General features: G+C 36.4%; 4 protein-coding genes and 1 long non-coding RNA gene across 7 annotated transcripts; 3 read left to right on the top strand and 2 right to left on the bottom strand.

Annotated features, from left to right (window-relative positions):
• Window positions 1–5,488: 5,488 nt before the first annotated feature.
• LOC148761360 (uncharacterized) lies at window positions 5,489–7,093 on the bottom strand. Its single transcript, XR_016027413.1, has 3 exons — window positions 6,952–7,093; window positions 6,604–6,841; window positions 5,489–6,525 (listed from the first exon to the last, which is right to left on the bottom strand). It is a non-coding gene; the product is annotated as an uncharacterized LOC148761360 (long non-coding RNA).
• On the top strand, window positions 5,728–7,815 carry LOC18593210 (BTB/POZ domain-containing protein). Its single transcript, XM_018124032.2, has 4 exons — window positions 5,728–5,862; window positions 6,360–6,505; window positions 6,710–6,828; window positions 6,989–7,815. Exons 1-4 carry the CDS (start codon window positions 5,744–5,746, stop codon window positions 7,589–7,591), a joined length of 987 nt encoding a protein of 328 aa, XP_017979521.1. The 5' UTR covers window positions 5,728–5,743; the 3' UTR covers window positions 7,592–7,815.
• A 1,511-nt stretch (window positions 7,816–9,326) lies between these two features.
• PHOX2 (Octicosapeptide/Phox/Bem1p (PB1) domain-containing protein / tetratricopeptide repeat (TPR)-containing protein) lies at window positions 9,327–12,354 on the bottom strand. 2 transcript variants are annotated; one of them, XM_088808036.1, is made up of 2 exons: window positions 12,134–12,352; window positions 9,327–11,577 (listed from the first exon to the last, which is right to left on the bottom strand). In XM_088808036.1, the coding sequence occupies exon 2, from the start codon at window positions 11,506–11,508 to the stop codon at window positions 9,601–9,603; it is 1,908 nt and encodes a 635-aa protein (XP_088664162.1). In that variant the 5' UTR covers window positions 11,509–11,577; window positions 12,134–12,352; the 3' UTR covers window positions 9,327–9,600. The 2 variants fall into 2 exon arrangements, with proteins under 2 accessions (XP_088664162.1, XP_007020378.3); XM_007020316.3 differs by having other exon boundaries at window positions 9,327–12,354.
• A 2,177-nt stretch (window positions 12,355–14,531) lies between these two features.
• On the top strand, window positions 14,532–20,252 carry LOC18593208 (subtilisin-like protease SBT5.4). The gene is made up of 11 exons (XM_018124031.2): window positions 14,532–14,693; window positions 14,895–15,004; window positions 15,105–15,202; window positions 15,374–15,538; window positions 16,096–16,204; window positions 17,881–18,418; window positions 18,505–18,602; window positions 18,691–18,936; window positions 19,015–19,129; window positions 19,219–19,432; window positions 19,519–20,252. The coding sequence occupies exons 1-11, from the start codon at window positions 14,610–14,612 to the stop codon at window positions 20,052–20,054; spliced, it is 2,313 nt and encodes a 770-aa protein (XP_017979520.2). The 5' UTR covers window positions 14,532–14,609; the 3' UTR covers window positions 20,055–20,252.
• Window positions 20,253–20,982: 730 nt separating this feature from the next.
• On the top strand, window positions 20,983–22,669 carry LOC18593207 (RNA-binding KH domain-containing protein). 2 transcript variants are annotated; one of them, XM_007020313.3, is made up of 2 exons: window positions 20,983–21,181; window positions 21,679–22,669. In XM_007020313.3, the coding sequence occupies exon 2, from the start codon at window positions 21,712–21,714 to the stop codon at window positions 22,381–22,383; it is 672 nt and encodes a 223-aa protein (XP_007020375.1). In that variant the 5' UTR covers window positions 20,983–21,181; window positions 21,679–21,711; the 3' UTR covers window positions 22,384–22,669. The 2 variants fall into 2 exon arrangements, with proteins under 2 accessions (XP_007020375.1, XP_007020376.1); XM_007020314.3 differs by having other exon boundaries at window positions 20,983–21,186.
• Window positions 22,670–22,677: the final 8 nt, after the last annotated feature.

Here is a 22,677-nt window from a genome sequence, read left to right as displayed (position 1 = left end):
ATTCTATTGTAAATTTCATAAATATTGGATATGTGATTTCTACTGTATTTTAATGTCAAGAAGTATGTATCTTTATATTTTATAAATTTATTTCTTAAATTAGTAGATTTTATTAAAATATCAAAATTTATGAAATTAATTACAAATACGATTTTTACAAGTGAAATTAGTATTATTTCTCTATCTGAAATTTAAATCCTTACTGATTTTATAATTTAAGTTTAATTCTCAACCTTATTGGAAATTTTGTTTAATTCAAAAATATAAATAATAATACTATATTACCTTATTAACAAAAAAAAAAGTTCATAAATTGTAATAAGAGTCGCTACACACCTTAAGTGCTTAGGATGGTCAACGAAAAATCGCCTTGTAGGATCTGTTTGCAAATTTAGTTCTGATTTTTATGTTTCTCGAAATACTAGGCTACTAAGAGGATTTTCGAATTTGCTACTTGAAAGTAAAATTAACGAGATCATGTAAGTGACTGATATCCCTTCGGTGTTTTCACACCTTAAAAATTAGCTTCAATCTGAATTTGTACATGAGATATAATATTTTGTCCTATGATTTATTAAAATCGAGTTAAGCATGCAAAATGTATATGTATATGTATATGAGAGTATATGTTGGATTTAGAATGTGGTTTATGCAAAATGTGATTTCTGATTTTGAAATTTGTTCATGACTATGTATAATGTATGCATATATGATTTCGTAAATATAAACACAAATATTTAGTTTGAAACAAATATGCTTTTGTGGTGTATGAGATACGCTTGAGAAATTTGATATACTGTTTTATGGATTTTGGGTAATCTAAAAATATATATTTCTGTTTTGTCTCCTAGTATGGCTATGCTCTGACCCTGCCAATGGGGGTTAAATATTGGCCATGTCGACATGTATTCTGTGATTAGAGATCAATCTCCCAACCGCACTACCGGTTACAGAATAGTAGTGTTTGTGATATCTGTTCAGTGCAGCCAATGGTTGCTTTGATATGCTTCTGACCCATGTCACCGGGGTTAATTATGGTTCTATTTCTGACCTATGCCACAGGGGTTAAGTGTGATCGTAGCATGTTACAGGAGACCATTAAAAGTTAAATATTGTGAATATATTTGTTCTGTTATTTGAATGTGTAAATTTTGAAGTATGTGATTCCAAATAAGATTACCCAATATTTTGTCTTGGCATTTGTAAATGATATTTTACCCTAAATGTTTTAAGCATGCTTAATCGTGCTAAAGGGATGTTAGTTACTTGCTGAGTAGTTGGACTCATCCCTTCTTTCAAATTTTTTTTCAGGTTGTGATTTGGTCAACCATACGGGAATTTTAGAGAGTGATGTTTAATTTAGTAGCACTTAAATTATCTAAGATTTATTTAAATATTATAAACATCGAATTATCTTAATTAGTATTCAGACTTTTATCTTGACTTAGTAACTTTATGGTTTTGGAGATTTAATTTTGAATATTGTCGAATTATGATATTTGGAAATTCTGTCAACAGATATAGTTTATAAATCACTACATTCTTCAAGTATATCAGTCTCTTTTAGTAATGGTTTAAGATATATATTTTAGACCTTTGCATGTCTGTAGGATTATACCTTACAGGTATGCGGCGTCTGTCATGTCTCAAGTCTAGGACGTGACAAGTCTAATACCATTGACGCCGAGTGCAAAGGGTTATCCATAACAAGAACAATCTATAGAAAACTGCAGGCTGTCTGATAATACAAAAAATCTCTTGTTGCCCCAGTTCCCGTTGTTCCCATCATTCAAACTTCAAAACTGCAGACTGGATCCTGTTATGCATTCCTGAAAGCTATATCAGAAGGTTTTTTTCTGCTTAACAAGCAATGAAAACTATGCAAAACAATCATGAAATTAATGGTCAATTGCATCAGATATGTTTACTTCAGGAATTCTGGATATGCTTAATTTCTAGACAACCAGCCCTTTCAATCATTAAAGAAATCAACTAAATCAAGTGACAGACCAAGAAAATGATTTTGATAGGTGAAAATTGTTGCGTGCTCAATCTAAAGAAATGCATTCATTTGATGACTATGAGTCTATGACATGAATTTAGCTGCAACACATGGCCTGTCCATCTGCTCTAATTAGATTAGCCAAAAGTTCAACCAGGCCACAACTTGTCAAATAACACGTCATTAAGCTAAAACTAATAGGTCTGACAAGTGCATTCGACAGTCGCCATGTGTCACCCAGACTATCCAAGTATACCCACCCTTCAAACTTTGAACAACAAGTTGTTAGCAAGATTATGAAGCCCAATAACCCAATTGTCCTTCTCAGTGTTTTATCTAGTGTAATGTCACTTTCACATACTATTTTCTTTATTGTTCGGTGATAATATAAGATTCAAAAGTGTGGGTTGTTTTACTTTTTATCGGAAGATATTTAGGATTCATCTAATATTGGTCGAGAATTAAGATTTTAATATGTTTGGGAGATACTTACGAGCTTAAGACAAAGGATTAGTAGGTCCAAAACCAAATTTACTAAATGAACAAATCATGTATAGTCAAGCCGAGTAAGCAATACAAATATATGAGCCAATTGTATAAGAGAATTCAATTAAGTAATAGGTGCATGATCTTGTTTAAAAAGTACGATTTGAATTTTTTTTTTTTTAAATTAAGAAATATATAAATACCCTTTATAGTATCTGATTTCAAAAAAAATTTATATTTATTAAAAAACTATACAAATATAACAATCTACTCATATTTCGAGAGTGACATCCATATACAAAAAATAATTATGCTTTACCCCACCTTGTAAATCTAGTCTTATAATACGATGAAACCAAATTTAGTCATTGATTAGGCACAAATCAAGAAACACTTTAGAATCTTTTATTTATAGTGTAGTGGCATTTGGTGATGAGGACTCATCATGCGATTGGTCACAGAAATAGAACCAAAAAAAGGTTGTTGTGACTGAAGCTAATCTTTCTATCCATAGTAGTTTAAATCTTTAATTCTAATGTCAATTTTCCCGATGGGGTTTCAGAGTTTATGTCATTTCCTGTTTAGCTAGCCGCCCTTGTCAAAAGAACTTACAGGCACACCCGAAAACTCTAACCATGGTTCAGTCAAAGTGGCCTTAGAAATGATGGTGCAAAGCAGCAGCTGTCTGTCTAGCAATTATGTCATATTGAAAACTGAAAGCCCCTAGGCTCCCAAATAAGTATCCTACTGTACACTGAATTAGTGTAAAGGAAACATCAGACTATTTACGAGTGGACTATGCCTATCTTTCCTGGCTATGTCCTAGGTGTATGGCTGAGATCATTTAAGATGTCTTTGTTCAGATTTCTTGCAGGACTGGGATGCTTAAAGGATTCTTCCATGCCTGTCCCGCAAAGATACCTTTCTTGTCTTCCCAATCGAAAAGGAAAAATTGTGGGTTACACTAACCTCAAGAAAAAACAAAGAAATCAAAGATTCCAAGCCAGTTGCGAATCAATGCCGCCGTGGCCATTTCCTTCTTTGGTTGATATAAAAAATGATCAAAATACTTGAAAATTTTCTATACCCATGCATTTTAATAAATTTAATTTTTATATTAAAATCATAATTTTTTAATTTAATTTTTTTAATCGTATTTAATTTTACAGTTACAAAATAACGTTAGTAATGACATTAATGTTGACATGACATATTTTGATGACGTGACGATTACATGATGACGTGACATGACATATGATACTATTATGATGACATGATAATGTTAACTTGGTATTGATATGTTAAAATGTCAATGCTATGTGACAAATCAAAAATTTTTTTTTAAAAAAAATTTATTTTATTTTATTCTAACACAATATAAATTATTCATCTAAATTTAACTTTTGGTATAAAATTTTTTTTGAAATTGTTTTATAAAAGGAGAATTCAAACTTAATTTTTATTAAAATAATAAATTAATTTATATATTCGAAAATCAAATAATCAAGCAAGAAAAGTTTATATATATTTTTTAACACCATAAAATTTTTATACTTAAATATTTGACTTATTAATCATATACTTAAATATTTATATTTTTTAAATTTTTTTAATTTAGTCCCTCAACATCTCAATTTTGTTCAATTTAATTTCTGTACTATATATGTTTGTTCAATTTAACCCATGGCACAAAAAAAATTTGAAAAATTTTTTAATTTGCCACTTAGACGCTAACATGTCAATATATCAATGCCACGTGGCATTGTCATATCATCATAGTAGTGTCACGTTGCATTGCCATGTCAGACTAATATCACTGTTGATGTCATCATTTTAACAGCAAAATTAGATGCTGTTAAAGAGAGAAACTAAATTGAAACAATTCTCAAAATTAAAGAATTAAAATGTTACGATTTTTAATACAGAGATTAAATTGAACAAAATGCATGAATATAGAAACTTCCTAAATATTTTGACCTATAAAAAATTACCCACTTGCCTTCTCCTCCTGCCTGTTTGTTCAATTGATTACAAATCTAATACGCCATTGCTTGAAAGCATGTACTTCTTCATGTAATATTAAGTTTATAATCGATGTGCATGGTTTTTATTCATTGGTGATTGTTTTTCCATATTCATAATGATATGAATATATCATGTTAAGCTAATTAACTTTGTGGTAATCTTACTTAAGCAGATGGGGACTTGATCTTGGCTACTCTTTATGATTAATGGACAAAATCTTGAAAGATAAGGTGAGTGACCTCATCTGCAATTTGATGCTTACACATAAGAATCTTTGGTGTGCTAAAGGCATTAATAGTTTACTTGTCCTTTTCTTTTCTTCCCGACCTCCCTCCCTTCTTAATTTGGGTATAGGCAGATGGCTTGATTACCATTCATGATTTAACTTAAAAAGGACTATGTCTTAATCTTCAAACCCCCCCCAAGCAAAAGCCATTCTTAAACTGCAATGAAAGCTTGCTAACACTGTTCTGTCATTTTTAAGAATTTTCAGTTCTTTTATTGGGTTTTATTGACATAAAACAAAGGAGAAACCGAGGGAAGAATGCATGAAACTGACCCTACGAATGGGAGTTGAATTGGGTGCACGCAAATCCATGGATGGCCTAGAAATGAGTGTGAAAGAGGAAATAGAATGAGAATGGATTGCAGCTGACAGACAAACAAATGAAAGAAAGTATTAGATTCTTTGCTTCAAAGCACCAAAACTAATTCCTCCAGAAACAAACCCAACCCGGCCCTAATGAAATACTAGTTTCCTTAGAGATCCCATAATGAGAAACCATCCAAAGACCCGACCAAGCCAATAAATAACCCCCACGCGCCCCTTCCACCTGAATTTCAGTGCAAAATCCAACCAACATTTCACCAAATCTTCCTCAAACTCTCTCTCTCTCTTCCCCTGCAGATACGATCATACTTCACTATCACTGGCGTAAAGTAACACCAACATTTTGTAGGAACAAAGGAAAGGAAAAAACAGCAACAACCCTTCAAACTTTGACATAAACTGCAACAGTTCTCTCCTGTCTGTAATCTTTTCCAGGCAACACACAGCAGTGTTTTACAGACAGAAGAGAGAACTGGGTTGTTTTCATTTTTGTTTAATTCAAATATTTATGTGGAGAGAACGATATTGTAACAGTAAACCTGGGAAAGTCCGGGGAGTATTTCTTCGAGGGGATATTTGATTGCATCCATGAGATCACTGCGGCCTTTGCTTTGTCTAGGATGAGCGAGTCTGCTTATAGAGTCGAAACCACTGCTCGCCTTGCTCAATGGAGGATAGACAATTTTGCTTCCTGCAATTACCGCAAATCCGATCCTTTCAAGATCGGCAAGTGGAATTGGTCTGATTGTTTATCTTTAGCTTCCTTCTTTCTCTCCATCTGTTTACAAAGATTCAAAAAACAAAACTATGATGCTTTGATCATGCATTAGTTTGGCTTCTTGTCCCTGGAAATTTGGATACAAGCCCCTGCATTTAGATAACCCTTTTAGGCTTATCCTTTGGTTTGTTTCTGTTTTTCTGAGTTTCTAGAATTTGTTGTTGTTCATCATGAAAGAATATTGATGAATTCTAAACTTTAGCAAGCATGTTCTTTGTTGATCATTTTGACCCTGGTTTATGTCCCTGACAAAATCCTGGGTGCACATTGGTGAAACTAATCTGTTGAAAACGTTTAAGGTTTGAGTGAAAGTTTGATGTTTTGTTTGGTAGCTGAAAAAGCAGGTGTTTTTTTTTTTTTTTTTTTTTTTGTAGTATTGCAAGTTTTTTATGGCCTTAGTTATGAGGGTAATGGAACCTCATTCTTATCTCTTCTTGCTTCTTTTATCTGGATTCAAGGCATTTGTTGGTCGAGAGGAACAGGGTTTTGTCTGTTAAATTGTACCCGGAGATATCAAATCTAACAAGAGAAAATCCTCCAATTGCATCCTTCATCATCCGCGTTGTCTGCTCTACAGGGGATCGGAGGGCTTTCACTCATCCAGGTAGATGCCGCTTCTGCAACCTGATCATTTATTTTGATCCACCAGTTCATATTTTGATGGCAAAAGGCATATATGTTGATGAATATGGAAGAACTCACATGTTTTTGAAAGCTTTTTCTGATCGATTTTGGTTTCTGAAGCTGCTGGAAAGTCATGTCCTCTAAGCTAAGACAATTAACTTTGATCTGATTCTCTGTTTTACAGAAATAACAGACAAACAGCTGAAGATCAATGACGATTTCGTCTGGCAGATTGAGGTTCCTTTAACAGGGAAATTCATTATTGACGTTGAGTTTCTTGATCTGAAGACTGCATCTCCAAACGTAAGCTCTCATCCTGATGTTTCAAATCATGAATTTAACACCGCTGATCAAGGTCTCTTGTGGAAACTAATGCTGATGAGAGTGAAATCTAGTGATCCAAAAGAGTGTTGTTTAGCATCATACCTGAATTAACAAGTATGGTTTTGCTGTTCATTGACAGGGTGGGGAACCTTGCTCCATATGGGCTGAAGGGTTCACAGAAAAGCAATCAAATGCAACAGCTCTTGCATGCCTTGGTCGAATGTTAACAGAAGGCATCCACACAGACATCATCATCAATGCTTCTGATGGAAGCATTGGAACCCATCGTGCAGTTCTTGCTGCAAGATCACCTGTTTTCCGCAGCATGTTTTCACATAACCTGAAAGAGAAAGAACTGTCAACCATAAACATCTCTGACATGTCCATTGAAGCTTGTCAGGCTTTCCTCAGTTACATTTACGGAAACATCAAACATGAAGAATTTCTGACTCACCGACTGGCACTTCTCCGGGCAGCTGATAAGTATGATATCGCGGACTTGAAAGAAGCATGCCACGAGAGTCTCCTGGAAGATATTGATACAAAGAATGTTCTTGAAAGGCTCCAAAATGCAGCTTTGTATCAGCTGCCAAAACTGAAGTCCAGTTGCATGAGATATCTTGTGAGGTTTGGTAAAATATATGATATTCGAGATGATTTTAATGCTTTCCTGCAATGTGCAGACAGGGAGCTGATAGCTGATGTCTTTCATGAAGTTCTAAACACCTGGAAAGGATTCTAAGATTCCACCATTGTGTAAAGAACAAAGGAAGTATGTTTTAAGTCAGTGGTATTTATAGCACCCCATGAAGATTTTAGAGTGCAGGGTTTCTGTAAAGATGATTCTTTTGTTCAGATGGAATTCATGTCTCCATGTACATAGGTATTGGTTTCCTTTGACATGAACATACTATCCTTGTTAACAGAAATTCAGGAATACAATATGATTTGGTTGAAACTTGAAAATTGATTGATTTATACTGCGATTTAGATTTTGAGAAGGATTTTACTTAATCAGTTCTGTTATACACGAGATAAATCATCACAAAAAACACTCAAATCTATCTGAAAACATCTTTTATCCAAGGATATGAATACAGGGTCTGTCTGCTTTGATTGCAAATGCTAATAAGTCAGCAATGGAGGTTGAAACTTAACCATTGGTTTCTATTTTCTCGAGTGCTGCTTTCAAGATTCACTCTTGACTATCTAATCAAGCACTAACTAAACTATGTAACAGCTGAAGAAAAAAAGAGGCAGACAAAGCATGTCAGTACACAGCATGACCACTTCGCAATGAATGCAGCCATGACTTTCCGGCCTCCACATTGAGAAGTCATTGACACAATAAACTCACATACTCTTTAGTGGATTTTGGCCTAAACAAGACTAAGACTAGCCAACTCAATAACCTTAATTTTTTTTTGTAAATAAACTGTCACCAAGTCAAAAGAAAAAGCCACCATGTTGTCATAAATGACAAAGTAAATGGAGGATAAGGAAAGGTGCAAACACCCGAATCAAATGGAAAACCTGGCCATGTGGTCTAGCGGTTCACCTCCCAGCCTTAAAAACTGGGTCCAGGACAGAGGTTCCAATCGTAGCAAAACATGCAAGATGGGTTCTGTTTCTGAAAAAAGTTTGTAGCCATGATCATCAGCAGATGGCAGATGGCAGACGGATAAAGAAAATGTCTCTGACATGTGAATTGAAGTCACCCCACTTGCTAAGGAATCACTATCGTGAGGTTGTTTCTATCTTTCCTACATCATTACATACATACCAGCTTGATGAATGTAACCATCCTTCACTGTCATAGAAGGCAATAAGACCTCGACCTAAACCTTCAAAGTCCATACCAGCTTCAACTAAGAAAAGGGGTAACAGAGCTGAAGCTGACAGCAATGAGGTTGCATTAAAAACAGCAATTGTAAAGATACAAGAAACAGAAGTACCACATCCACAAGTCAATACCAAATAGATAAATAACTAACAAACCAACTCAGAGATGTCAGCATAATGAAGATGCAGAAGAGTTTGCTCTTCAAAAGCAGAAATCAAGCTTCTATTGGAAGGATAGTAAAGTTTCACCTTCAACAGTACGTGTATATCTACTTGCTGGTTGACAATCGAATATTCTAGCTATCATAACTGAGAACCTCAGAATATGGAGAGACAGGGTGAGAGAGAGAGAGAGTGAAAGGAATTTGAGCAAGAATAAGTTTGCGTAACTGGGAATATGGAGGGAATATTATTAGCATCTTTTTTTGCCTCCTCCTCTTTTATGTTGAATCAGTCTAAGGCTCAGAAGCCCATCATGACATGAATCTCAATGTGGAATGCAGAAGCCAAAAGATTTCATCAGGCCCATACATCAACGTTATATTAGGTACATGAAGTACAAAATATCAACATATGTCGCGTCTGTTCATCAAGTAAAACTCATGTGGGATTTAAATTAGATCACATAAAGTTGCTTATTGAAAAACTCATTGGTATTGCCAACAATCTTATGACAAAAAAGAAGAAAGGTCCCTTTAAACGTTAAAACAGAAACCTTAAAACCCAAAATCTTTCAAGTACACCACTCATCAATAATGGGCCCCAAATTTTCATTTGCAAGGAAAAAATCTCGACACTCCCTTCCTGCAGCTGAGGTAAACAAGCACTTCCATTTTGCAGCTCATACTCAGGATTGTAGAAGGTTAACTCACTAAAGCCATCAAAGTGACAGGAAACATCAACTCTATATCACTTGTCAGACGTTTGTTTGACCTCACTGCTCTCTGCTTCACCAACAACTTTCTTTTCATCACCTTCCACAGCATCTCCATTCGAGCAATGGTTCTTCAAAACCGTAGATATGTCAGTTTCAGAAGCTCCAGCAAGCTTAAAGCGCTCAGCAGCAGTATCTAGATTTTTTTTCCAACCATCCATTCCTAATTTGCATTCAACTTGGGATCGTTCAAAGAGCATGTTGCCCCAGAAAAGATGTATTTGTGATCTCATCACAGCTGCTTGTTCAGCTGCTTCCTCAGCTGAAAGCTCACCCTGACTACCAGTTCCTGAGAGCTCACTTTCAGCACCACTTTCAGGTTTCTTCCTCCTCTTCAACAATTCCTCCTTCTTGCTTGAATTTGGATCTTTCAACTCATTTACTCTCTGCTCCTCCAGCTTCTCCCACATTTTAGTGGCAGATTTCATCTTCTCCTCTGCACTGTCGAAAAGTTGAAGTGTCTCTGCAGGATCCCAGCTTGAGAGATCTATTTTCTTTGCAAGTGCAAAAGACCAATTAAGTTTGGCCATTTCAAATTGCTGCTGTCCCAGTGCCAGCAGCCCCTCATAAAAGTCCGGCTTGATTAAGAGTGCTTCCGCATACTTCTCTCTGGCCAAAGAATACTTTTCCCTAACCCAGTCATAAGCCACTTGAAGTTGTGCTGACACAACCTCCTTCCCGGTAGACTCATCTAAGGGAATCCGTTTCCTTGCAGCACACATATGAACATTTCCCCAATTAAAAAATGCCAATGCAGCCACCTCCTGGAACTTGGCAGCAGCTTTGTCAAAGAGGATTTGAGCTTCCTCACTTGTAACCGTCTCCTCAAGAGCCTCTGAACATAGCTCCATCCCAAGCTCATGCAAGTCAATATGAGCATCAGGGTCAATACCCACATGGGTGCGGAAAAGCTGAGCAAACTCAAACAGCCAATCATCCATCTCCACTTCCTTGCACTCTGGATCTTCTGAAGCCCCTGCTTTTTCGTTTGAAGCTTCTTTCTCTGCCTTTTCAATATCAGTATCAACACCTTCGGACACAGATTCACCAAGAGATGAGTGAGACCCACTTTCATCTGCCTTGGCTTCCTCACTCTCCAAAGGCTTCTCCTCGTCTTCTTCTGGTAATGGTGGCTCCTGCTCTGGACTTACCTCAACAATGTGCAATCTCAACATCCCAAATCCACTGATTTTATCTGCTTCCGGCTCTTTTGGAAGAAGAGCTTCAATGGAAGACTCTGCCAATCTGAGTTCTGCCGTACAGGTAATAGTTACCAAATCTCCATCATTATCCTTATATTTGATCAAAACTGACTTAGATGAAGGAAAACGTTTGCTGACAATCTCTCTTAACACTTTGAATCTGCAATTAACTGGCATTTGGGAAAGCCTTATGTCATGATCGTAAACAAGTTTCAATGGCCTCCGTTGAACTGCCTCCTCTGGGACCTGCCCATGGACAGAAGCAGAAAAAGACTGTTCTCTCTGGCCATCCTTATTGATATTATCGGTTGCTTTCAAAGAACCACCCGAGGGCCTCAGCACAAGTTTTGGCAACCGGGCCTTATTCTCAGGACCATTTTCAGTTGCTAAATTGATTTGGTGCTTCTCCAGCTTATTAATTGGTGATACAACTGATCCTCCAGGAGGTGATGCTGCTGTCTTCTTAGGCACCGGGCGAGCAGGTAAACAAGGCCCAAGGCCAGCAATTGGAGCACCACGAACAGCAGAAGCCCCGAGTGCAGCTGGGGAAGGGCGGCTCTGGAGGTCTTGCTGAGCCTCCTGGCGAGGACCCAATGCAGTCCTCAGTCTCCTGACAATCTCCAAAGCATCCTTGTGATTGGGGTCATCCCCCAACAAGAGCTGCACATCCTGCATAGCCATTTCATACTTACCTATGGCCTCAAAAGCCCGAGCCCTCCTAAGAAGAGCTCGAACAAAGCGAGGCTGAACCTGAAGAGCCATAGTACACTCAGCAATGACAGTGTCATAATCAATAGGTTTCATTTGCATCAAACAAGCAGCTCTATTGCTGTGAAAGACAGCTCGGTCAGGGTGAGCTTTGGGGATAAGCCTAAGAGCATTATCATAGTGTTGAAGAGCAGCCACGTAGTCCTTATTCTGAAACTTATTATTGCCTTCTTCTTTGAGCTCATGGGCTCTCTTCAAAAATATTGAAGAGTCTAAATCAACACCACCGTTGACATGTGAACTAGTTGTATTAGTGGAATTATTATCAACTGAAACCTGGTTTGAACTACCCTTCTTTCTTCTACCTCCTGATTTCCCCATATAATACAAAAGAATGAAACTTTTCCCCTTCCCTCTCCCTCTCTGTCTCTCTCAGTCTATAGCCCTTACACAAAAGACTGAAGAATTCTATTCCTATTGTTATATAATATAAAGCAGAAATCTTTGAAACTATAACTTGAGTTTCTAGCCAATAAGAACTTTCGGTTCTGTTATAGAAACAGAGAGAGAGAGAGAGAGAGAGAGAAATGATACTTACAGAAAATACTTAACAAAGCTGAGAGCTTGCTTTCTCTGGATAATTGGAAAAATGGGATTTTTCTTGCTCAAGTGCCTGAGAGTGGAAGAAAGGAAGGACAAAGGCCTTTGATTGAGAGACAGAGAGACAACGGAAATGGAGGATGATGGTTTTTTGGGGGGTTTTGGGGATGTTGAAAACTTGAAACCCTAGAAGCTAGAAGATTAGCAGATCGGTTCCTTCCTAGCCGTTAGATTAGACTACTGTTGTTACTATCAACCTTGCATTTTCTGGGCCTGAGATCCACCTGAATCAAACTGTCACCACGTGGCAGACACCCAAAAATTCATACTAATATTTGGTTCGGTCAATTTAGTTAATCGGATAATGTAAAAATAAGGTCCTTTTTGAACTTTTGATACTAGTTTATTAGTTTCAAAAAATGTTCGGCTAAGACGACGTTAAGGTCTAAATATAAAATGTTTTTTTTTATTACTATGAGGTCGATTGATAACATTTTCTTACGTTAATCGATCTACATTTCTTTACATCGATCGATTATTCCATAACAAGTTCTAATCATATCCAACTTGATTTTCTCAAAGGAGCACCAAATCATGCTGTCTTGGAGAGCAATAGATTGGCTCCTCAAGGGAGCACCAAATCAATGCTCCCCAAGCTAGGGGAACACTCAACTCCATAAGAAAGCATCAAATCGTGCTTATCTAAATAGCACGAAATCAACCCGTGTAATTATAACCAAAAATTGAAAGTATCAGTGTATTTTACTCTTAAATAAAACACGTTTTAAATCGATTAATTCAATTGATTTCAATTTCAAAAAAATTTTCAATGAAACTAATTAACCGATTTGTATATCAATTATTTATAAGATACAACATTTTATAATAATATATTTAACATATATGTTTATATAATAATATAAACAGAAAATATTAATACGAATTAATTATGTTAATTAATTGAAACTTTATTTTTTCCATTGGTCCGATTAATTTTGAAATATATTTTGTTAACTTGGTTAAAAAAGAAAATGTTTTTTAACCAAATTAACCGTATATATACACTTATTAATCAGGGAAATAATCATTTTTTTAGAAAATATTTGACAGTGCCAAAAAATAAAAAGAAAAATTTTAAAAGGCCTGCAAATATAAATAACCTGTTTTCCTTCAACCCATATAAAGCCCATTGGGCCTTAATCCAAGCCCAAACTCTAATTGCCCTTTCCTTAACCGAAGACAAAAGCACAGTAGTTTCTGTTCGGTCTGTTTTAATGAATATGGAATAATGAAACATAAGGACCAACATTCTTGTTTCAGGCTCAGAAAATGGACCGACCTGATTAAGTAAGATTAGAATATTTTATAAAAAGGTTCGGATAAGATTTGAGTAATAAAATTAATACTTATCACAGGTTTCAATAAGATTCGAAAAACGGATCATAATTTCATTACTCAAATTCGATTATAAATAATAATTTTTAATATCAAATTTTAATTTGATATTAATAATTGGGTATGGATATTAAATGTTAATCTTTAATCAAGTTCGTATAAGATATAAGTTAGTTAAATTTTAATGAGATTCTGATTCGGGTATCTCCAATGGGATTTGAGTTTATCCCTCTCTAAACTACTTAAACAAGTAGCCATGGGTAGAACCTTATCAACTTAACCATGCTATTGCTACTAGCTTTATAAAATTAATTAATAGTATGTTCTAAATTATCAATTTATAGGTTCTACTTACCTAGTCTATATGTATATGCTCACAAATTCCATCCCTTTATTTATTTTCCTTATATATATATATAATATATATAATTTATTTAATGAAAAAATCTCCGTAAATATCTCCTAATCAAACCTTTCCAAATTCAATATTTACTAATTACAATTCCAATTAAATTGATTTTTCTTGTACCATTAACAAATTTCTACAAAACTAGTGTCTATGTATTGTACACATAGAATATTTTTGGAGTATTCGAGCTCAATCTAATTTGATTTGATTTTGATTATTCATAAATTGTTTTGCAAATTATGAAAATATTTTTGGAATTTTTTAAAAGACTTTATAAATAGAAAATTTTCTTATAATTACCCAATTGGTGGCCACTAATTTGGGTATTAATTAATTAAATTGTCACATAATTAAATACAAAATAAAAATAAAATAAAATTAGTGATTGACAAGAATTCCAACCAAATCACAACTGTAAACAAAATAAAATGTAATCTGAATGAATATTTAAAAAAAAAAAATTGTTAGCTCCTAAATCAATCCATTCCCTAAAAAGTTGCTTGCACAATGGAAGAGTTTCAATGCAAATTTGTTTCTAAATACAAGCAAAAACAGAGTTTTAAAAACAGGGGAAAGCAGAGCTCTTTGTGTTATTATTGTTTATACTTTCTTCTTCACAAAGAGAGGTGAGCAGAGGAGAAGGGAAGAGAGATATTTCTAAGGCAAAGCAATGAGGCTTTCAATCCTTTCTTCTTTGCTTTTACCAGTGTTTCTTTTCTCTCTTTTGCAGAGTCCCACTTTTGCTATCAAAAAGGCAAGCACCATCTTCAATTATTATTATTTTTTTCTTTTGAGAATGTTATTGAATTTAGTTTGCTTGCTGAATTTTCATTGATTCTTGGTACCAAGACTCATTCTGGGTTTATCTTGAAACTTCTGTGGAGTTCGAGTTTCAATCTTTATTTGTTCATAATGTAGATAAGTGTTTGACTGGAAATCTCTTCTCTGTTTGCAGTCTTACATAGTGTACTTGGGAGAGCATAAACATGGTATAGAGCCCACAGCGGCTGACCTTCATCAAGCGACGAATTCTCATTATGATTTGCTGGGTTCATTCGTCGGAAGGTATAGAGTTTGATTCTAACATGAAAAAAGATTCTCTGTTTTCCTTTTAAATGCAGGAAAAACTGCAATTCACTGCATTTGTTTCAATATATTTATGCAGCACTGACATAGCCAAAGAGAAGATATTCTACTCGTATACTCAAAACATCAACGGTTTTGCTGCTGTCCTGGATGAGGAAGAAGCAGCAGAGATTGCAAGTAAGAAGTTCAATTTCGTCTAGCATATTTCTAAATTCTCACAGTTTTAATGCCGACTGTATGCAGCCCTCTTTCTAGCTTCCGCCTCTGTTTTTTCCTTTGTTCTTTCTGCTCTTTCTAATCGCAGGATCACTCATGTCAATCATTGTTTTTCCTTCTTGATCAATGCAGAGCATCCGGAAGTTGTGTCGGTTTTCTTGAACAAAGGGAGAAAGCTGCATACAACACGGTCATGGGATTTCCTCGGATTAGAGAATGATGGAGTTATCCATTCTTCCTCTATCTGGAAGAAGTCCAGGTTTGGTGGAGATACAATCATCGGAAACCTTGACACAGGTTGAAACCTTTCAATCCCATTCTTGGAAACTGAACAATCCCCATACTGTTCTTTGCACGAAAAAATTTTGGGGTTTTTGATTTGATGTTGTGCACGTTTCAAGCTCAAACTCAATTCCATCAAATGACACTCTGAAGTTGACTCTCTGATAATCTGCTAATTCTGTCTGTTATTGTTTTGACTTAATCATTCTACAACTAGTAGAAATGATTTTTTCCCAACGATTTCAATTCCCTGAATTCATGGCAATTTTAGTGTTAAAAATCCAACACAAATTGATCAAAAGAACAGCTTTTTGCAAGTATATATGAGGTTGAAAGACCAGCTTTCTGTTAATCTGCAGATATTCATAATCATATGTGTAAGCATATATCCAATCTGACAGTGGTAGGGTCAGTGGCTAATAATTTTTGACTACACATTCTTGCTTTTGCCTTCCTTTTTGCTATGTATATCAATGTGTGTGCCACTGTTTGCTTGTCAATTGCCATCATGTTTTGACATTTTTTTTTGGGTGCAAATGCTTTTCTCTTTTGTGTGATGTGGTTGTGCCAAGGTGTCTGGCCGGAATCGAAGAGCTTTAGCGATGAAGGGATGGGGCCTATCCCATCAAGGTGGAAAGGATCCTGTCAGAATGATCCTGATGATGGAGTTCACTGCAACAGGTTTCATTCTGATTCCCCCCCATTTTTACTTTAAAGAATTTACCTTTGGTGAAAGCTTGACTTTAAGGAATGAATATCTGTAAAACGCCTGCCAAATCATTCAATGCCAAAATGCTTTGTTTGTAAAAGAAAATGAGTCCTCTCCTTGCTGAATTAGGAAACCATAAGTTTTTACCAGGACAGATCAGTTTCAAAGAACAATTGTATATACACACTATAATGTATTTCCTTCTGTGTGTACATATATATATGCAATACCAGCCTCAATTATGAGGTAAAGTTTGAAAGAAGAAGGGCCCATTCCTTAAAGTTTATTTTTTTTTCTCTTTTAAAGTTGTCTAACTGACCTTGCTTTTTAGGGTATGCACAGATAGTGGAATTCATATGTGAATCTTACATTCTAGGGAGTTTATGAAAAATTAAAAAAAAAAATGTTTCCAAATTCCATTTGCCCATCACTGCATTTCACAAATCTTTCCAGCCAATTTGATTATCTAGTTTCCTAATCTTCACTACTTCACTTGAGGTTCATGTTAATTTCTAATACTTGTTTAGTGTTTCACAAGATTGATCCTTTTGGTCTCATGATGTTTTCATTTACACACCACTTGTTCATATATATATATATATATATTGTTAACAATTGAGTGCCAATTTGTTGTCTTAGATCTGGGTGCATTAGTCTTTAAGCAGCTTGAACTAGGATCCCCAGGTATTTGAAAATGACATCTTTTCTTAGAATAGAATACAAGGTGATCTCTGCTGTCTTCGGCAACCATGCACGTGGCTTGATTGTGTATGTTGGTGAAACCATTTTCTTTTCCAGGTTCAAACCCAAGTTAGACAATTAAACTTGTAAGGCAAACCTTCAGCTCTTCTCTTTGTTCTGCAAGTTTTATCAGTGAAAGTTATGGCAGTTTTCATGTTTTGAAGCAAGATCCCTACCTAAATCTCTCTCACCATGTGTGTTTGTACTAAGACCTGAAAGCTAAAGTTCAGGCGGCCGCAATGCCAATCTGATAAGACTAGACTTAGAATCATAACAAAGTGATAAAGTTTTTTAATCATTGATTGTTGTAGGGATAAAGTGAGGGCCAAAATTTTCCTTTTTCAATAATAAATTGAGAAAAAAGTAACAACAAGGGAAAGGAAAAGCATTCGCTTAAATATTGAGAACAGAAAAGATTAAAGCAAAAGGGGAATAAGGACATTTTCTTTTTGACTCTATGGTTGTCTAAAAATCCATTTTGAAGCCCCCCAGGGTCCCCTTTATTTTCCCTTTGGTTCTCTCCCACCATCACCCTTTTTATTTTAAGTTTTCCTGATCTTGATGTTGACTGCAGAAAGCATCAAGTGAAGTGCCAATTGTGCCACCCTTTAACCTCTTATTTCTGTATATATTCTGTTGGTTAGAAGTTAATATCCAAGATATAACTTACACCATGGCTGCCTGGGCTTGTTGGGCTAGAGGGTGTAAAGCAATTTATAACTTTACCATCAATGGTGACGAGAACTCCAAAATGTGAAATAGTTGTGACCAGGAGTATTGCAGCTGGTAAACAGCACCTAGTGCAAAGATGATTTCACAGCTTAGGGGAAGGCTTGGTTAAACAGCTAAGCCTGTTGTCTTGGTTCAGATGATTTAACAGGGTGCAATTTTGTTATTGGAAATGCAGGAAGCTGATCGGAGCAAAGTACTTCAACAAAGGTTATGCAGCTGTCCTTGATGGTAAACTCAATGCCACCCTCGAGACTGCAAGGGACAACCAGGGCCATGGAACCCACACCCTATCAACAGCTGGTGGTAGCTTTGTTCCTGGAGCAAACGTATTAGGTTTTGGTAATGGAACTGCAAAAGGAGGATCACCAAAAGCTCGTGTGGCTGCTTACAAAGTATGCTGGCCCCCCATCGATGGCAACGAGTGTTTTGATGCAGATATCCTGGCTGCCTTTGATGCTGCAATAAGCGATGGTGTTGACGTGCTTTCTGTGTCATTGGGTGGTGAAACAACTGAATTTTTTGAAGATGGGACTTCGATTGGATCCTTCCATGCTATGAGGAAAGGCATTTCTGTGGTTGCTTCTGCTGGCAACGACGGACCAGATCCAGAAACTGTAACGAATGTGTCACCCTGGGTGTTTACCATTGGTGCTAGCACACTTGACCGGGACTTCATCAGTTATGTTGAACTAGGCAACGACAAGCGCCTCAAGGTATTCTTTTACAATATATTTTAACTGGTTCACTAATTTAACCTTTGCAATGGTTTATTACCTGTTGTTATTGTATCCGCTGCCAGGGAGCAAGCATGGCTACTTCAAGCTTGTCTTCTAGGAGTTTCTATCCATTGATCAGTGCTGAAACGGCGAAAGCAGCCAACGCAAAAGCTGCAGACGCGTAAGCATCATACTCTCCACCCTGTGTACTCATAATTCTACATCATTGATCCCATATACATATTGCTTTGCTTGTGCTTGTTCTGCAGAATCCTCTGTCAGCCTGGAACACTTGATCCCAAAAAGGTTAAGGGGAAGATTATAGTCTGTGTTCGAGGAGTCAACGCAAGAACAGACAAGAGTCAGCAGGCTCTTCTTGCAGGCGCGGTTGGAATGATTCTCGCCAATGATGAGAAAAGTGGAAATGGAATTATGGCAGATCCTCACTTGCTCCCAGCTACACACATAAGTTTCACTGATGGTGAAACTGTTTTTGCATACATCAACTCAACCAAGTAAGCTACTCTCCTACTTTCTACTTGAAGTTCCATTGCTTCACTAGCCAACTCATTCTGTTTATGAACTTATACCAGGAAGCCAACAGCATATATTACTCCCGCGAAGACAGAATTGGGTTCAAAGCCTGCTCCTTTTATGGCTTCTTTCTCTTCTAGGGGACCCAATGTGATTGAACCATCAATCCTCAAGGTTTGCAATAATGGCAACTCATCAACCCTTAGGGTTTGCATCGATACTTCTTTTCATGTCTAATATTTCTAATCTTTATTTGGTTTCAGCCTGATATAACTGCACCAGGAGTGAGCATCATTGCAGCTTTTTCTGAAGCAGTTGGGCCATCTGAAGAAACATCTGACAAGCGTAGGATGCCTTTCACCAGCATGTCTGGAACCTCCATGTCATGCCCCCATGTTTCTGGTATTGTTGGCCTTCTTAAGAGCCTCCACCCTGACTGGAGTCCATCAGCTATCAAATCTGCAATCATGACCAGCGGTATATACAAGCTCTTTTTCTTCTTATTCCATTTCGTTCTACACGTATTGCCTAACTTTTCCAACACGAAATTCTCATTTTTTCAGCAAGAACAAGAGATAACACTGGGAACCCGATGGTTGATTCAACCAACAAGAAGGCAACCCCGTTTGCTTACGGTGCAGGGCACGTGAGACCAAACCGTGCAATGGATCCTGGTCTTGTCTACGACTTAACGGTAGATGATTACTTGAACTACTTGTGTTCCCGTGGCTACAATCAAAGCATGATAAGACTGTTCTCAGACAAGCCATACACTTGTCCCAAGTCATTCAGTTTGTCAGACTTCAACTACCCTTCCATTTCAGTTGATAAGTTCGGTGGCTCAGCAACGGTTAGCAGGAAGGTGAAGAATGTTGGTTCACCGGGGACTTACAGAGCCCGGGTCAGATCACCAGCCGGGGTTACAGTTTCAGTCAACCCTTCAACTTTAACATTTGAGAAGAAGGGTGAAGAGAAGAAATTTGAAGTGACATTCAAGGCAAAGAGTAATGGACAGCCTGCAGGCTTTGTATTTGGGCAGTTGATTTGGTCTAATGGTCATCACTACGTGAGGAGTCCTCTTGTGGTGAAGCACAAGTAGATTTGGTGAAATAGGGTTGATTAATTAGGATTTGATCATTATTATTCTCATTCCATTCTTTGGGAAAGATTAAACAAGAAGATGGCAATTGTAATGGCATTAATTTCTAGTAGGTAATAAGAAAAAAATAGAAGGTTTATTCCTATTCTTGGTTGAGTTTTTTTCCCTTAATCTATTAATTGGCTACATTATTATCCACATGAACTTGCCTTTTCTCTTGCCTCAAATTCTAGTGAAAAGAAAAGAAAAAGAGTATACAAAATCTATAGATTAGAGCAGTGTGCAGTGATGAAAATAACTCGAGACAAATGAAAGTAATTTGGACGAGTAGGGTTAGTTTCATCTTTAGAATGTTTTTGAAAAGTTGGACATGCATGGTGGTTCATATATGAAAGTAATAAGAAAATGAAAGTAACTCGAGACGAGTAATAGATTGTACGGATTAGTTTCATTCTTAGAATGTTTTCGAAGAGTTTGACATGCATGGTAGTTCATATATGAAAGTAATACTCGACTCATTAAATAAGAGTAGGATAGTACCATCATGAGTTTGGATACTACATGTCATAAAATACTTTATCACTTGAATCCAATTATAAATATTAAGTATAAATTTTTAATCAGATTCGAGTAAAATATAAATAATAAAATGTTAATCCAGTTTCGGGTATCTTAAAATTAATTGATATCTGTTGTAATTCTAAATATTTATTTTAGTAAAATCTTCAAAAAAAATATTTATTTAGTAAACCCAACATATAGCCCACAGACCTTTAAGAATGGCCCATGGATGAATCATTGGGCCAAATAATCTTCCTGAGGGAGAAAGGAGTCCAGCCCATTGCATGAAAGCCCAAACTCAAAAAGGGTAGTTCGGTAAACACAACAATTAAGTTTTAGGGTTTAAGTCTTCTGCTGCTACCGCTTCTTCTTCCTCTCTCGTTGCCACCACCTTCTCGGGTTCTCTGCTTCCACCCAGGGTTAAGAGAAGGATTATCTCCTATTTTTGTGAGAACCCAAAGGTCTTATTCTCTTCAAAAAGTACAAAGCTAGCTGAACCAGCCTTGTTGTCGCTGTGTTCGAAGTCCAGTCCTGCCGCCACCCATCTCTTGTAACTTCTTCAGCAGGTCAGGTCTACCTTTTTATCTCTTCTATATCTCCTCTTTAAAGCTCATGTTCTTCTGTCGATAATTGAAGTTGAATGATTTTGGGTTCATGTATGGGTAGTCATGTTTCCAAATTTGTTGCCTTTTGACTTTGTTCTACGCAAGTTTTGCCCTTTTGGGTTCTATAGTTCTGATGGTTCTGTCGGATTCATGCTTGAATTATGTCGTTTTTTTTTTTATTATTTTTCAGTTGGGATTGGTTGTTTTAGCCTTAAGGACTAGTCTTTTATGTTATTGAATTGATGTATTGGTGAGTATAATAAGATTTACTGCCTCTTTTTAAGATGAAATCGATGCCTTTAATAGTATTCTTGTAGATGTAATTAGTGATTTCATTGCTAGTATGATTTCTTGATGGTATGAATTTATTGTTTGATGCTGCAATTTTTTTTCCCATGATTTTCTCTACTTTGAACTTCAATCATAACTTGAACTTGTCGTAATTTCTATTCTTACAGACTCCAACTAGTTTGTGTTGAGATAGCAGAAAGATGTCTGCTGAAGCAGCCGCCACCATGGAGATTGAAACGTTGCCTTCTGACCCTAAACCTGCATCCAATTCATTGCCCCCAAAGCTGAAGTTTGAGCCCCTGAAGGCGCATGAGATGTCTGATGGTCGAGTCCAGTTTAGAAAGGTCTCCGTTCCACCTCATAGGTATTCACCTCTCAAGAAATACTGGATGGATATCTATACACCAATTTATGAACAGATGAAGATTGACATCCGTATGAATCTCAAAGCTCGGAAGGTTGAACTGAAAACAAGATCAGATACACCTGACATTAGTAACCTTCAGAAGTGCGCAGACTTTGTCCAGGCTTTCATGTTGGGTTTTGATGTTGTGGATGCCATTGCTCTTTTGAGGATGGATGAGCTATATGTGGAGTCCTTTGAAATCAAGGATGTGAAGACACTTAGAGGAGAGCACTTATCGCGAGCTATAGGAAGACTGTCCGGGAAAGGTGGTAAAACAAAGTTTGCTATTGAGAACGCTACAAAGACTAGGATTGTCATTGCTGACACCAAGATTCATATACTGGGATCGTTTGCCAACATCAAGATTGCTAGGGATTCTCTTTGCAGCCTCATTTTAGGTTCCCCTGCTGGGAAGGTTTACTCAAAACTTAGGCAAGTTTCTGCCAGATTGGCAGAAAGGTTTTGATCGTGTTATTTGTAATATGAATGAGATTTTGTCAAAAAAAAAAAAGGAAAAAGAAAAACAAGATCAGGATAGAATATTCTCAGTATTCTTTGCAGAGTGTAATTTTGGATGAATTTTTGACTGGGAGACTTTGAGAGAATTTTCTATAAACTTCCTTCATAATGTTTCGTTTGGAATCATACAATGAAATTTATTGTATTGATGATTGATGATTGGTGATTGTATTCCTTAGTGTTGGTACATTTGATTTTAAGAATAAAATGTAGTATAGCATAACATTCTGACACTGGGATT

Source organism: Theobroma cacao, chromosome 7 (assembly GCF_053813885.1).
Source record: "Theobroma cacao isolate CCN51 chromosome 7, ASM5381388v1, whole genome shotgun sequence".
Lineage (NCBI taxonomy): Eukaryota > Viridiplantae > Streptophyta > Magnoliopsida > Malvales > Malvaceae > Theobroma > Theobroma cacao.
The sequence above is the reverse complement of the archived record's forward strand: the minus strand, read 5'-3'. Positions and strand labels throughout refer to the sequence as shown.